Source organism: Pelecanus crispus, chromosome 1 (genome assembly GCF_030463565.1).
Source record: "Pelecanus crispus isolate bPelCri1 chromosome 1, bPelCri1.pri, whole genome shotgun sequence".
Lineage (NCBI taxonomy): Eukaryota > Metazoa > Chordata > Aves > Pelecaniformes > Pelecanidae > Pelecanus > Pelecanus crispus.
The window spans coordinates 168,352,951-168,368,542 of NC_134643.1; the positions used below are offsets into that span (position 1 = coordinate 168,352,951).

General features: G+C 40.7%; 1 protein-coding gene across 1 annotated transcript in view; it reads left to right on the top strand.

Annotated features, from left to right (window-relative positions):
- The first annotated feature begins 223 nt into the window (after positions 1 to 223).
- DZIP1 (DAZ interacting zinc finger protein 1) overlaps positions 224 to 15,592 on the top strand; it is a 37,768-nt gene continuing 22,399 nt past the window's right edge. The window contains exons 1-8 of the mRNA XM_075717954.1: positions 224 to 387; positions 1,099 to 2,149; positions 5,685 to 5,769; positions 7,341 to 7,465; positions 11,041 to 11,202; positions 11,944 to 12,081; positions 13,364 to 13,426; positions 14,679 to 14,819. Of these exons, the coding sequence (XP_075574069.1) occupies positions 224 to 387; positions 1,099 to 2,149; positions 5,685 to 5,769; positions 7,341 to 7,465; positions 11,041 to 11,202; positions 11,944 to 12,081; positions 13,364 to 13,426; positions 14,679 to 14,819 (1,929 nt within the window). The remainder of the gene's footprint in view (positions 388 to 1,098; positions 2,150 to 5,684; positions 5,770 to 7,340; positions 7,466 to 11,040; positions 11,203 to 11,943; positions 12,082 to 13,363; positions 13,427 to 14,678; positions 14,820 to 15,592) is intronic.

The following is a 15,592-nucleotide window of genomic DNA, read 5'->3' on the forward strand; positions in this document are numbered from 1 at the left end:
GGTGTGAATGTTCTTGGAGAGGTATATATTTACGAGTGACCAGAAAGATGAGAAACTGAAGAGTGTGTGGAAGGGACTGAAAAGCCAGGTAGCTATAAACATGGAACATGGTGGTAAGGCAGGGCAGTGCAAGGGACTGAAATATTAAGAAAAGGTAACAGGAAGAGCAGGTTTTTGGAGAAGAGTAGTAAGGATGAGTGAGGGAATAGGATAATTTTGTATGATGGAGGAGAAGGATGCTCCTGCCTGGGGACAGTGTTTGAAGCAGCTGAGCAGGAGCAGGGGAATGGGAACACTGAGCTGGGGAGTACGAGGAATCGTGGTGAGGCAGGGAGATAGGCGTCAGTTGTCGGTTGCCTTTGAAGAAAAGTATTTGGGCGCGGGATGGTGAAGTAGGTGATGTACACAAGCCGCGAGATGCTTTGTGGGGATGAAGCGTTTGGGATTGGTGGAGCGAGGCAGGAGTGACAGGCAGGCATGGCGAGGTTGTAGGGTTATATGGTTGTAAGAGAGGGTCTGGTACGTGGCGACAGCAGGCAGAGGTGTGTTGGTGCGATGGGTGAGGAGGGCATGTGGCAGCGGCATGCAAAGGGCGCATGACTGCGTTAGGGTGAGGAAGGCGTGCGAAGGCGCCTGACGGGAGGTTGGTGTGCGGGCGCAGGGAGGGTATGGAGTTGCACGGGAGAGATTGCATGGAGCTACCAGGTGAGGCACCCGGGCACGCAGCAGCGTGAAGCAGATGTGCGGAGAAATGGCATACGTACCATATGCTGATGGTGGGGAGGTGACGGCTTGTCACCACATGAGTAGGTGGGGCTGGAGAAGGGCCTAAAACGGGGGGGGGGTAGAGGAGTGTAACGTTATGGTAGTGTGAGGAAGGTTTGTGAGCCAGGAGCAGCACGGAGGAGGGACAGGGTGGTGGGTGGGGAGGTGCGTGGATGCAGTGAAGTGAAATGGGTCTATAGGGTGCCGTGTATAGGCTTCCATGGTGTGGAAGAGAGAAAACACGGGCTGTGTAGCTGTGGTAAGGGTCCATATACGTAATGGTGTAGCTGAGGCTACGTTTGTAGATGTGAGTAGGGTGTGGAGGTGGTAAAGGACGCGTTGGTACAAGCCTACGGCCTCCAAGGCGGGAGGAGCGCTGGGATCCGCGGGAGAGGGCAAATCAGCGCGACGCTGCCGGGAGAAGGCGGAGGTCCCGGGGGAAGAAGACAGCGGGACGGGGAGGTGGACGGGCTTTGTGCCGAGCAGGGAGCCGAGTCCCCGCAGCGGGACGCGGGTGCGGCGTGCCTGGGCTGCGCGGCGACGGCCAGACCGCCGCCGGTCCCGGGCTGCCGCCATCGCCGGGACGGGACGGGGCAGGGCCCGGGGCGGGCGAGGTGTCCGGCGCAGGGCCCGGGGCGGGCGAGGTGTCTGGGGCCGGGCCGGGGCGGGCGGGAGGCGGCGCGGCCGGGCCTCACTGCCGCCTCTCCCCGCTCACTCGGCGCAGGCCGCGGCTGCCATAGCGACGCGGAGGACGCCGGCGCCGAGCGCAGCCCCGGGGACGGAGCCCGAAGGACGGAGCCCGGAGATGGTGAGCGTCGGGGCGGGCGGGCAGCGGGCAGGGTGCCGGCCCGGGCTAAGCCGTGTCTCTCTCCCGCAGCCCTTCACCGAGCGCGCCTACTACCCGCCGGCGGCGGCGGGGGGAGCCGGGGCCGGCGCAGGGCCGGCGCCGTTTCCCGCCTTCCAGTTCCGCGGCCGCCATGAGGGCCCGGACTGGCGTCGCCTGAGCGCCGTGGACGTGGGCCGGGTGTCGCGGGAGGGGGACGTGGCGGCCCTGCAGGAGCACCTGGAGCACGTCACCTTCTGCAGCGCCGAGCGGGAGCGCTGCCCCCACTGCCAGGGCCCCGCCGACCCGCTGCTGCTCAAGCTGCTGCGCCTGGCCCAGCTCTGCACCGAGTACCTGCTGCACTCGCAGGAGTACCTCAGCGCCCAGCTCGGCAGCCTGGAGGAGGCCCTGCGGGCCGCCCAGGCCCAGCGCGACCAGCTGGGCAAGGAGGTGGCCCACCGCTCGCAGGAGATCAAGGGGCTCAAGGAGGAGTGCCGCCGGAGGAAGAAGATGATCAGCACCCAGCAGATGATGCTGGAGGCCCGAGCCAGCTACCACCAGGTGAGAGGAGAGGTCCTGGCGAGCCGGTCACTCACACCTTGCCAGCTCCGAGGCTCCCCGGGGACGGGTGGCAGAGCAGTCCCCTCTGCTGGGGCGCAGTCGCTTGCTGGGCGAGAGGCTGGAGCTGCAGGGAGCGGTGACCCTGCAAAAAGGGAGTGCATCGCTTGCAGGTGCTTCACTTCCCATCTGTGTTTCACAGACGTTTGGCTGGTATCACAGATGTTTGGGAGAGTGCTCTATCATTAACAAATCCTCCTTTTACTGACAAGTGCTCTTTATTCTTGGATTCGCTTTTGACGCATCTGCAGTGTCAGATACACGCACATACAAAACCTGCGATAAACACGTTACTACTTTCTGTTGCTGTCTCTCCTTGCCTATCAGCTACACGGTCAGAAAACACACAGCGCGAGTACATGAGAACTGGCGCTAAGCGGTAACCTACCTGTCTGCAAGCTGTCACTTTCCTGCAGTAACATTCTCCAGGCACAAAGTTTCTACTTGTGTGTGTGACTCAGAAGTGACTCAGGCACGATGGTAGAGAGCCCCAGTCAGGTAGCTCATCCCTAACTCCACAGCAATCTGTTCCATAAGGATCTTCCCTAAGAGCCTTAGTACATTGCTGTTCTGACTCTCTGTGTCATGGCACTCTGGTTTTTTTGGGAGGGGTTTTTGTGTTCTGGGTGTAATAGTTTGATTTAAATATTTTTCAGCTTCGGCTTTTTTCAGCAGGTTTCAGGAATGCAGACTGCAGCTTCAAATGTAGTCTGAAGTCTAGAGAATACACTGGACACAGACTTGACATGGTTTCAGGCTAGCTCTTTGTGTTTATATGTTTAAAGTTATAGTTTTCTTCCTTTTTTTAAATTCTTGGGATACTAACAGTCCTGATTGTTGAAATTCTCCTTAATCACGGAATAGTTGCAGTACAGAACCAATGCAGGTTTTCTTACAGTGTGTACAATCTCATCCCACAATATAATACCAATTTCAGCAGGCTGGGAAAGTTCATTTTTTTAAGACATCAGCTAAGTAGGCCTAAGTGTTTCTGTAGGGGAAAAGATACCTTATGCCCCAAGAGTAGGGCTATACATATGGCAGACTTCATGGGAACCTTGTCTCAATGCATTCGAGCGTTAGTCTTAAGGACAAGCTGCTAATGTTGAATCGTTTTAAAAAGCCTTTATGCAACTTACAGAGCAGTTTGTCTGTCCTGTGTTGCAAAAGAAAACTGATTGCATGCATGATTTTATGTGTAAAGTTAAGTAATTCTCATACTGTGATTGCCAGTTAAATATTACCAAGTTTTCCTGAAATATTTGTAGGATACATCTGTCTCAGTGGAAGCTGAAGAACATGGTAGGTGATCTTGGCTTATCACTAATCTTCTGTTCAGTGACATTTACAATAAAGCAGAGATGGAAAGCTATTTCCCATTTTTAGTTTAATTTCATATAAAGTAAACACCTGCCCTCCCCCCCTTTTTCCTCTCTGTTAGTAAATTCTTATCTCTAGAAGTTATTTAGGTTCACATGGGAAAAGTGAGTTCAGGAAGTGACGTTCCTGCCATTCCTACAGTGTTTTCAGGATTCTGAGTGTGAATGCCAGAGATAAATTAAACTGTTCCTAGGATTTGTAAATGCAGGGCAGCAGTGTGATCTGTAGCCAGGAACTGTGTGTTATTTATGTGTGCCATGGTCTTGGCTGATTTGCAGTGCCAGCTAATAAGGGTTTTGCTGGTGTTCCTGGGAGGGTAGTTCAGGTTTCATCCCCTTAAAGTCTTGGCTGTTTAGCAAACAAGCCTGTAAATAGTTATTTGGCTTTTTTAGTGGAGGCACACTTTATATCTAATGTAACCATGCTTTGGAATTCAGATTTAATGCCTTTAACCCACCCCCAATGTAAGTTCAACCATGAAATACTGCTATAAAATGGTACTGGTACCTACAAGTCATAAATTTAAGACTCATTGGTCAATATCTTCATCTGAGGAATACAAACTTAATTTTAAATGATAATTTTTAATCTTATATTCTCATGCACAATGTAGGCATAAAGTGCACATTGTGTCTAACACAGTGAAAAGTAGTTGCAAGAATAATGTTACATAATTCAAAACCTAAATATTCCCTGTGTTAATCCTGTCTCCTGCAGTAAGAGCTTTCTTTCATTACCAGCAAGTCAAACTGACATGAAGTTTGTGCTTGAATGAATAACATTATTTCACAGCCAATTTCATTCCATAAATCATGTGCAATCTGTTACACTGTGAGCTCCCTCTTGGTCAGCAGCAATGCTTTGCTGCCATACTGTATCTCTCTACTTTGGTTTTGTGTTAGCACTTTTTGGCATTTGTCCAACAAAATTTGTCTTAATAATTCATGGCTTTAGTGTTTGCTGAAAGATACCTATATTTAATAGCCTACCTGCCTATCGGTGGCAGTATTTTAAATATTAGATGAAATCTGGGAATTTGATTATGGTGATAAGGTCTTGAATCTGCTAAGTCAGTCTCTTACAGTCATATCACATTGATGAGGAAAAAGGACTCAGCTGAGTATTTGTGGTTTGTTAAAATATATGTATTTGGAAAAACAAGTATTTATTTGAAAGAAAGAGGTAACAAGCAACCCTGCCTAAAGCGATTAGGGGCTTTGATTCACATTCTTACCAGTATGTTGCAAAATCTGTAGATGTAGCTTCTGATGTACCAAAAAACAGATGTACCAATCTGTTTTTTACATTCTGAACATTAGTGGAATGTACTTTGAAGGTGAACAAAAAACATCTTTTAAAATGGGTAGGATCCAAATTTTACTTAAAATATAACTTAAAATTCAAATTAAAAAATAGTAAGTAAATTCTAGGAAGAGTAATTTAAACAGTTTGCAGTTCAGAAGGATGCTAGGTAGCATACTAATGTATGTATGTACCTTTTCTTGCAAAATTGTGTATTGTTACTTTATTTTGGTTGAAATGTCTGACCTTTTTACCTATCTATGGTCCTTCTAGTGCTGTCATCTTACAACTCATTTATGTATACTCAAACCAATCTTTATTGGGTTTTTTTTTTTCCTGACTGTATGGTGTTCTCTTTTAAGATACAATAGTCTTAGAATACCTGAGCTGCTAGTTGGCTGGAGTCGGTGTGTATTTTGCTGAATAGTATTGTGTTACTTTTTCCTTATAATTCTCTGCCTATCTATATTCATCTCTTATCTGTGGTTTATATCTGAATTTAAACTTCCTTGGTCAGAGTCTTTTTTGTTCGGAGTTTGTACAGTGCCTAGCACAATGGGATTCTTGCCTATGCCAGTCACTGAGAGACATTAAATAACACAAATACATTAATAACTTTACAGAAATCTGGCACTGTGAGAATTGTAGTCATTATTCTTATGAAATGGAATTTATTAAAGTTACCTACTTTTGACTTTGAGACAAAATGTAATAACCTGTTAAAAACCTTAACCGCTATACTTACTAAACGGATGCTACTAATAATAACTAAAATGTTTTTATCTGGTTTTTGTAGTGTCAGTTTTGTGAAAAGGCTTTTATGAACTATTCCTTTTTACAAAGTCACATGCAAAGGCGTCATCCAGAAGAATCTCAGATTGGTATGTACTTTAATGTTATCAAAAAATTGATATAAATAGTTTAGAAAAGTGTAAATATAGTGAGGATGTGCAGTCTGTGATTTTGTGTAACTGGGAAGAATGATTTTCACATTTCATTTTGTAGGTGGCAGATACCAATTTGTGTGAATACAAGCAACACTGACTGATGAAATGTGTTGGGTGACATGTTTCAGTCTCTGGAAAATAATTAACAAAAAATTGTATGCTGTGTTTACAGTACCTTTTCAAACCTGCATTCCCACTGAATACTTTATTCAATAGCAGAGTTCAGAGCACAATTTCTCTTTAGGCATGTGTGTTATGAAGGTGTGGGTAAGATGAACAAGTTGCGCTAGGGCAAGTACCTTTTGTGAATACATATCAATTATCAGTACAGAAATAATCCAGCTCACCTGAAATCAGTTTGAATAGGATCAGGCTCTCCTGAACTAAACTGGCTCTAAAATATAGTGAGAAAAAGAAACTGTCAAGAAAATCTAACTTCATGTATCTACGATAACCTTGGTTGCAATACCACTAACTTATATACTTTTGTCTCTCTTGATTGAAAAATGTTTAGTTTGAAAAACATTGCTCTCAAAGTTTATTTCATTCATCTCTACATTCTCTCCCTCCTGTTAGGCTCCATGCTTATGATTTATTGCTAAGGACTGACAAGTGCTGGCAAATGGCAGTGATTAGAAAAGGAAAAATTAGATTAGATTAGGAAAAAAGAGCATTTGGGAGGAGAAAGAGTGGGAAGAATCTAGCAAGGTCTGAACTGTAGTTTGTCAGGCAAATAAAACAACAGGAGAAGTGAGGGGGTCTGAGTAGGCATCTGAAGAAGCGTTAATGTATTGGAAGAAGAAAAAAACTTTTGTCCACTTTGTACTTGATAAAAATGATCGTGGAAGTAGCTGCAGAACCAGTTGAACTAATTATCGTATAAAGAATTAGTCTGAAATGGCTGTACAAGGGAAATACTCCATGCAGTTATTTCTGAAATAAATATTCTGTGTTGTGCTCAGATTCCCAGATGATGGGCAGCCTAGTAAGTCCTGGGTAAATTGGTAAAATGTTTCAAGATTAAAGATTGTTACAATTTTTGCGTGTTCGTAAAATGTTTTTTAGAGTGACATTCCCGCAAGTCATTCCAGATAAAAAGTTGTATTCCAAATGGACTCCTTACTAAAGTTGTTCAGAATAAATTAAACCTAACAGAATTGAACCGTTGACGTTCACTTTGTCCTTCATACATCCTTTTTTGAGCCCGTGTTGCTTAGATTCCTTTGAAATTAGATCATATAATACTTTTTTGTGTAAATATTTTATAAACTATTTCACATGTCAGTAATTCTGATATTTTTCAGTCTTTGAGGATGTTAGCAGTCCAGAGAACATATGTATTTAAACCATCTTTGGAGACTCGTGATAGTAGGAAGGGAAATGGTCTGTGTGAGTCACACTTCATGAAGATGTTATTGAAACACTATAGAAACACATTTGCAGTAAGTATCATGTTTCCAGAAACTGCAACAAACATTTTTAAAATCTGTGTTTCTTTCAAACAGAGCAGAAGAGGAAAGCAAAGACAGACAAACTGCAGGATGAGATTGATAAACTGAAGGAGCAGTTGCAGCTCACCAAGTCTCAGTTAGAGGCTGAACAACAGGCTAATATGGTCAGGTTTTCTAAGGTAATGTGTAGTAAGTAACGTGAACCTTTCAAAAGAATTAGTACTTTGGACTGTGTTCACTCATTTTGTAACTGGAACAGAACAAAAATGTGTCTACAGCTTGTCTGTCTGTCAGCAATGGTGCTTGGATGTTAAGAGCATAGCCCTCCCTCGCCTCCCATCATTTTGAACATCCACTTTCTCCTTACTTTCCATTTTAGACATACTTTAAATGAATACTTGAGACAACATTTCTGTTAGCACTTGCCAGTTCATAAGATGTGTGGCTTGTTACTGAAGCAGATAAAATTGCCCTGCTTTGGTGAAATATAAGCTATTTTTGACATTATGATATTTTGTGATGATTAAGTGTTTCTTAGATATGACTGTGATTTTTACATGTGACTTTATAAACTGACTAGGGTTTATTCTTTGCTGTGGAGAACTTTACTGTCTAACAGAGGTGTAAGGCAGTTCAAGGAAGAGAGACTGAGAAGAAACAAAGCAATCTAGAACTTGTATGTTGGTCTTTAAATCCTTAGGATTTGGCTGACCAGAAAGCCAAAGCAGAAAGTAGTCTTAGCTACTGCTGTGTGAATAAAAAGACCTTAAACCAGAATGATTTAAAAACAGTAATTATCTATTTGTAATCAAATGCAAGGCTTTGTTTAGGACGATACTGCATCTTGTAAGTATGCTTACTGGCTCATAAGGAGAAAAAAGAATCTCTACGTTACCTGTTTAATTTTTTTTTTTTTTTTAAAGCTTGATAATCTCAGATCATCTCACAATCTTCATTTCTGTTTAAGTAAATACAATCTGATAATTTGCTATCAAAATAGGGATGGAAATTTTTTTAACAGGGAGGGGCTTTGCACTTCAATTTGACGAGCAAATTCTTGGCATAAGAGACAAGATACTTCTAACGATTGAGCTAAACGCTGATCTTCATGTTGCAGTTTGCCCTGTATCACATTCAACAGCAGTGTTTTGTGGAGGTTAATACAACCTGTTAAGAACCTTCTCCCAGTATTCAGAACTTCTACATGGCTTTCCTAGTGGAGTTTGAGGACCTTCAAACTTAAAGCCAACCATTACATTTGGAAACAAACACTACATTTTAAATTTCAAGGGAATAAACAAAACATGGCTATCATTAATTATTTTCTTCCTTGTTTTCAGAGGAAAACCTGACCTTCTGTAAAACGTGCAGTGTTTCTTTCCCTGAACACAGCTTCAGACTCTCCTTTCTTCAGTCCTCTTGTTCCCCTTTTCTCAGTATCATTCAACTTCCTGGGTTTTTTTCAATTTTCAAAAGTACTGAATGACCAAATGAAGAGCGTGGGTAGAGTTTCACTTAGGAGCACTATCAGAATAATGGGCCTTGGCCCTATGTGGACATCTGCTAGGTATTCTATTCGTTCATTCGGTGCCTCACTTTTGAGAGGTACATTATAACATATTTCTCTTGCCCCTGAAGCATTGTTTTTCTTATGAGATGGAATTTGGAGCATTCATAACAGTGCAGCATAGATTTTTTGGTGCCTTAGGGGCTTATTGTGAAGTCAGTTGTCTTAGCTGAGACTCCTAACTACAAGGGGACTGTATCAAATGTCCTGAAGCTACAGCCTGCAGTGTTACACAAGAAGAAGCTTCAAAGCTTCTGTGTTTTTCTGGGATGTCAGGGAAGATACAAATGTGAAGTGTGGCTGTATGCAGTTTGTCTGCTATGACTGACATCCACTGTTGATTCAGGTATCATTATGTTGCTGTCTTTTGATTGAAAGAGCAGAAGATCTTTCCCTCGTGTTATTTTTAGGAGAACCACTACTGGAGGGAATTTGGATAAAGACTGTCATGCTTCCAATTCTTGGTCCCTTCTACCCCTCTGAGGTGAAAGGACACAGAAGATCCCGTTCTTCATAAGTGTATAATGATTACTTGTTACAGTTAGTCAGAGAACAAATCAGAGTGAATGCCGTGATGAAAAGATGTAGAGGTTGCCTAAAAAGTGTGTATGTTCTGGGCAGTGAAATGCAGGACTTTGAACAAGTTGGGGACTGTACAAAAATGAGTGACTAGGTAACAGAATGGCAAAAGTAATTTGACAGATAAAGTGGGGTAAATGTATACGGGTAAAAAATAATTCTAACTTCATCTACAAAATGATGGGTTCTGAGCTGAATGTTATTACTGAAGGGCGAGATCTTCAGGTTGTGATACATAGTTCACAACCATTTCATAGGAGATGTCAGCCCAGTGGTTAGTAGCAGCCAGCAAAGAAAATCAAATATTATGAATTATTCTGAAAAATCACTGTGCAAGCCACAGCATGAATACTCTGTGTAGATCTAGTCCCTTCATCTCAAAAAGGATATGATAGAATTAAATATCCTGGAGGTATTTAAAAGACATGTAGATGTGGCACTTAGGAACATGGTTCAGTGGTGGACTTGCCAGTGTTAGGTTTGCAGTTGGACTTGATAATCTTAAAGGTCTTAGCAGATATTAGTATCTCACCTTCCATCCCCACCAAGCTGTTGTCTCTTTTTCAGACTGACAACTCAGCATGCTCAGCCATTCTAAATACAGACTGCGAAGTAGTCATGAGTTACATAGAGTAAATAGGTATCAATCATTCACTCTCTTCTCCAGTTCAGGACCTAGCATCCATCAAACAAACCTAGCAGGAGCCAGATTCAAACCAAAAAAAGTACTTGGCTCTTCATGCAACTTGTACTAGACCTGCGGAGCTCATTGGCAAAAGATGTTGCAGTTGCTAAAAGCTGATGCAGCCACAAGAGACGACTGCAAAAGTGTATGAGGAGAGATGTATCAAAGGTTACTAAGTTTACAAAACTGTATCAGGCTGAGGAAGTCCTCTGAGCTGAAGACAGCAGCTTGGAGACTATTGAGGAGAACGTGCATGTTTGCTTGCCCTGCTATTATCCTTTCCCACCTGTACACTTACGGCCTCTGTGAGAAACAGGATGCTGAACTAGGTGGATCTTTGATATGACCAAGTAAGGTCATTCATGTGTTATTCAATGACAAATCATAGAATCATTGAATGCTTTGGGTTGGAAGGGACCTTTAGAGGTCATCTAGCCCAACCCCCCTGCAGTAAGCAGGGACAGCTTTAGCCAGATCAGGTTGCTCAGAGCCCCGTCCAACCTCACCTTGAATGTTGCCAGGGATGGGGCCTCCACCACCTCTCTGGGCAACCTGTTCCAGTGCTTCACCACCCTCATTGTAAAAAACTTTCTTATGTCTAGTCTAAATCTATTCTTCTTTAGTTTAAATCCATTACTCCTTGTCCTGTCACAACAGGCCTTACTAAAAAGATTGTCCCCATCCTTCCTATAGGCCCCCTTTAAAATAATGAACTACCAAAACTTCTTGAAGCATACTTGTTTTGCTAGCAAAATGTATAGTTTGCTACCCCAGAATTCTTCAGAAACTGGTGTTTTTTCATGTTTTTTGATGTCACAATGTTGCCCATTGAAAGTGACTGTTTCCCAAACATAGTTTGGGTGCTTGAATTAATATTACATGTGAGGGAAAAATAACAAATAATGTTTTTAAAATAATTTCAGGAATGTGAACAGCAAAAATCAAAAGAGGAAGAAATTCTACAATCATTTCATAAATGGAAAGAGGAGGAAAAAGAGAAATTGGCTGATGAAATAGAAAAAGTGAAACAGATGTTTATGAAAGAGCTTAAGGAGTTATCTTCAAGAAATTCAACTTTAGAAAATGTAAGTGATTTAAATTTTCCAACGTTTGAAGGCATGAATCCTTTACAGTAGATGGTAGTGAACTTCATTTATTTGAAATGTGATGTAGTCATCTTAGAGGTCTTCTTACAAAACTTTGAAGGTAATTATTGGATGATAGCCATAATTGTATCTTTGTATACTGGTACTTTATTAACATAATTTCAGCTCTTTTTTTAATAGCATTGTTTTGGATGAATGAATTATGGCTTCAGCAACTATGTCAGTTTTTTCTTACTCCTCAACTTTTGAGTCCCTGTTTACAGATTAGTAGATATTGTTATTATTGCTGTCTGTAAGGTATCCTTGTATCAATATTCTTATAACTAGCATGGAGGGGACTAACCTCTGCATTATAGTCCTGACAGTAGAACTGTATGTGTTTTCAGCACATGCTCTGGAAATGCTTTCCAAAGTTTTGACTGGAAAGAGAATTGTAAAAGTGTAGGTGGGTCAGAAAACAACTACGTACGGCATTACCAAAGCAGCTTATATTTCGTAGCTGCTAGTTCCTGTGTATGTTTGCAAGGTATATTTATGTTAGATGTACATATTAATTATTACATGAAACTTGATAAATGCTGAACTCATGAGAAATGTGAGAAGTGTCTGATGCAATCTCTGTGTAGTTATGTTTAAAGTAAATTTTGTATTAAATGACAGTTTTATGAAACAAAATCTGTATACCTATTTGGGTCTTCATTTTTTCCCCCTGCCTTTTAGCAACTGTTAGAATTACAAAAGTCCAATGTGCAACAAAAATCCAATTTAGGGACGCTGAAAGACAGCCAAGAATTTACAGAAGAGAAAGCTCAGAGTCCTCAGGATTATCACAGTGTGGTTAAACTTCTTGAAAAACAGGTAACGCTGTAACTTTATGTATTGCTTTTAACAGACTACTTGTGTTCTTTTCATTTTTGTACATCTCTTGAGTAGGATTTTAAATCCATAAGTAAAATTCTCATCCCTCTCAATGTCTAAAATAGCTGGTTTTAAAGATTTGCTGCTATTTAGTACAATCTCTATAATGGAAATCGAGGAATTATTTCCCTTATCCTTTATAAATAAATTGTTATTTATTTATTAATATTCTCTTATTCTTTATTATTAAATATATTAAGCTTTACCAAGTATGGTTGCAGCTCAGTTCCAGAAGCCTCTAATAAACCGTTTATGTTTGCTTATCTGTGAGGCCACTTACGGAAGAATTGGAACTTTCCATTTTCCAAGATGAAAAAAAATGTTAAGAAACTTCCTGACAGGATTTGTCAGATGGTGGCTTTTGAGTCATATGAAGCACTTGAGCTTGTCAGGTGCAACTTCTGTACCAGGACTATATCATTTGACCAGCACAGATGCTGGTGCTAGTGCAAAGCTGTTGGGCAATCCAAGTCCTACCTATAGGAAAGATTGAGCTAGGAGGGGCCACTGAGGCCAAGAGCACTGCATTGTTCTGAGACTCACCTGCATGTCCAGGTTGTTCCTATAAAAAAAAAAAAAAAAGAGTTGTGAGGCCTTTAGAAATACCCACAAACCTTTTTACTTTTTTTTTTTTTTTTTTTTTTTTTTTTTTTTTTTGGCACTTTGTCACATGCATTACATATTTCATGGTTCTTGGGATGTGAAGGTCTTCATATACTGCTGGTATGATCCAGAAGTTTTGTCACTTCTGCTCAAAGATGTGGAAAACTTCTTGAGTTTTACTTTATGGGTTTTTATTTCATCAAAGAAAGTTTGGTTCACTCATATATTAATACTGATTTTTGTCATCATTATGCAAAATACATTGTTAGTGAATGCTTGAAATGACATTATTTGGGGGGAAGAACCCCTGCTCTTACTACCCTTATTGTTAATACACAGACATGTATGAAAATACTTGTGTATTTCTCACTCACAGTCACTATACATACAAATCAATGAGCAAATATGTAGCTTCTAGAGTAATTGGTAAGAAAACCACACTCGGATGTATAAAACATGCTGATGACTGTTCTAGGTCTTAAATACAGGGTTACTAAAGTTTCATATCATCAATAATCTTTTCAGTATTTATGCTTTATTTAGAAAAACAAAGCTGCATATATCGAACTAAATGGTAATGTGTTATTAACAGGATTTAATATTGATTTCCTCTATGCAGGAAAGTAAGTGGACATCTAGAATACAAGCCCTTCATCATGACCATGAGACAGAAAAGTCCCTGGTAAGTGGCACAGCAAGACACTTAAACTATACGGAGTCTTTTTTCTTATTTTCTTACCTTTTCAGTAGTTCTTGATATGCTATAATACATCTGTTGGATTAGAAAGCTTATATAAAGTTTATAAGAGTGTGTCCTCTTAGATGTATTTATTATCTCTGTGTTTCTGTTATGCTAGAACCTTAAAGTTTCAGGTAAGGCCAGAGTTGAAATGGAATTTATCATGTAAGAATGCGACAGATGCCTGAAACTGTATCTCTGTTTTGAAGAGCTCACAACTAATTCTGTGAGCACTGTGTTACACGGTGTTTTCTGTGTTATGTGAATATGCTGAATAGTTGAGATATAACTTGCCAACATGTAGCTTTCATCTACCCTGTACTGTCTGCCACCATGGACCTATGGCATATGTCTCAATCTTTTTTTCTCTTTTCTATCAGTTCTCTGCTGCTTTTTCTGTTATAGCTTTCTAAGACAGAATCTGTTCAGCTTTTCCAGGAAAAAACACCATGGCATTTTATTTTGCATCAGTTTATATATTTTACTATACAAAGCTTTATTCCTCAGATTTTTTTATGTCTGCATTTCTTTTTAATCTCTTTCCTGCTTTGTTTCTCTTGCTTCTTTTCCTTTAATTTTCCTTTCATCTGCGTGACCATGTAAGAACTGAGCAGATCGTAGTGGTCTGACCAATGCTTCTTCTCCTCTGGCAAGAAAGCAGTGGGGAGGAACCATGGAACATTCCCCAAAATGGATGTAGTTAATGATACACCCACATACAATGCAAGAATAGAATAAGGGAGGAGTAATGTAAGTATTACTTTTGGGATGGTGCACCTAAAATATTGTTCCCTTTCTTCTACATTCAGAGCTAATGTATTAGTTTTATAATGCAAATTCACATCTCATCACCTTAAAATATCATTATTTGACACTATTTATAACTAAAACATTTTTATAGAGTTGTATGCTTTTTCCTGCAATCTTATTTTTAGGCAATCTCAGCAATGTGTTTGTATGTCTCTTTCTTTGTATTGGATTTAGGTAGTCTTCCTTGTGTAAATAAAAAGTGACCCAGATAACTGTTTTGTAATATATGCAAGTCCCAATGAAATCACAGGAGGCATTATGTTTTTGCTGAAAAAAATAGTGTTAAAAATATTTAAGCATGATGCTTGCTTGTTTAAACTTTATACCATTAAACTATTTTATATAATATTAATATGAAGTTACTTTTCTTCTGATTGCTTTCTAGCTGCTGTCACAGATTGAGAAGCTTAAATCATCAGTGAGAGAAGACTTGAATAAAAATAACACCTTTTACAAGAGGAGGATAGAAGAATTGGGGCAGAGGCTTCAGGAGCAGAATGATCTGATTATTACTCAGAAGAAGCAGGTCTGTTTTGTGAAGCACTCTACATTTCAGAGACCATAGGACACAGAGAAACATTTCACTAGCATTTAGTCTTTGATATAGCTCTGGTTGCATAGTTAATATTGCCAATTTGTAGTAGTATTGCTGTAGTATTTTGGTTACACTTTGGAAATTATGTTGCTAAATAAGACAGATCTGGAAGAGAGGCACAGGACTGTACACAAGGAATTAAAACACAACTTGAAAGGATTAATAAACCAAATGTTTTTAATAAATTCAACACAAAGTTAAAAGATTACTAGGTTGTAGTCACCAAAGACCTCTACAGATGAAAAAGTTCTGATAATGAACTGGATTTAATCCACCACAAAATAATCATAATGAAATCTAATGTTTGAAATCTGAAAATACATGACTTCTACACTAAAAATAAAGTATCATATTTATCCCTGTGAGAATAATTAATTAAATTATTACTGTATGACATTTAACAAAAGCAAGTGCTGGATTCTCCACCTGGGATGGCATAATCCTGGTTATATGTACAAACTGGGGAACGAGAGGCTGGTGAGCAGCCCCATGGAAAGAGATCTGGGGGTTTGGGTTGATGGCCAGTTGAGTATGAGTCAACAGTGTGCCCTGGCAGCCAAAAGGGCCAACCATGTCCTGGGGTGCATCAAGCACAGGATAGGTGATTGTCCCACTCTACACTGCACTGGTGCGGCCCCTCCTCAAGTACTGTGTGCAGTTTTGGGCGCCTCAATACAGGAAGGACATCAAACTATTAGAGTGTG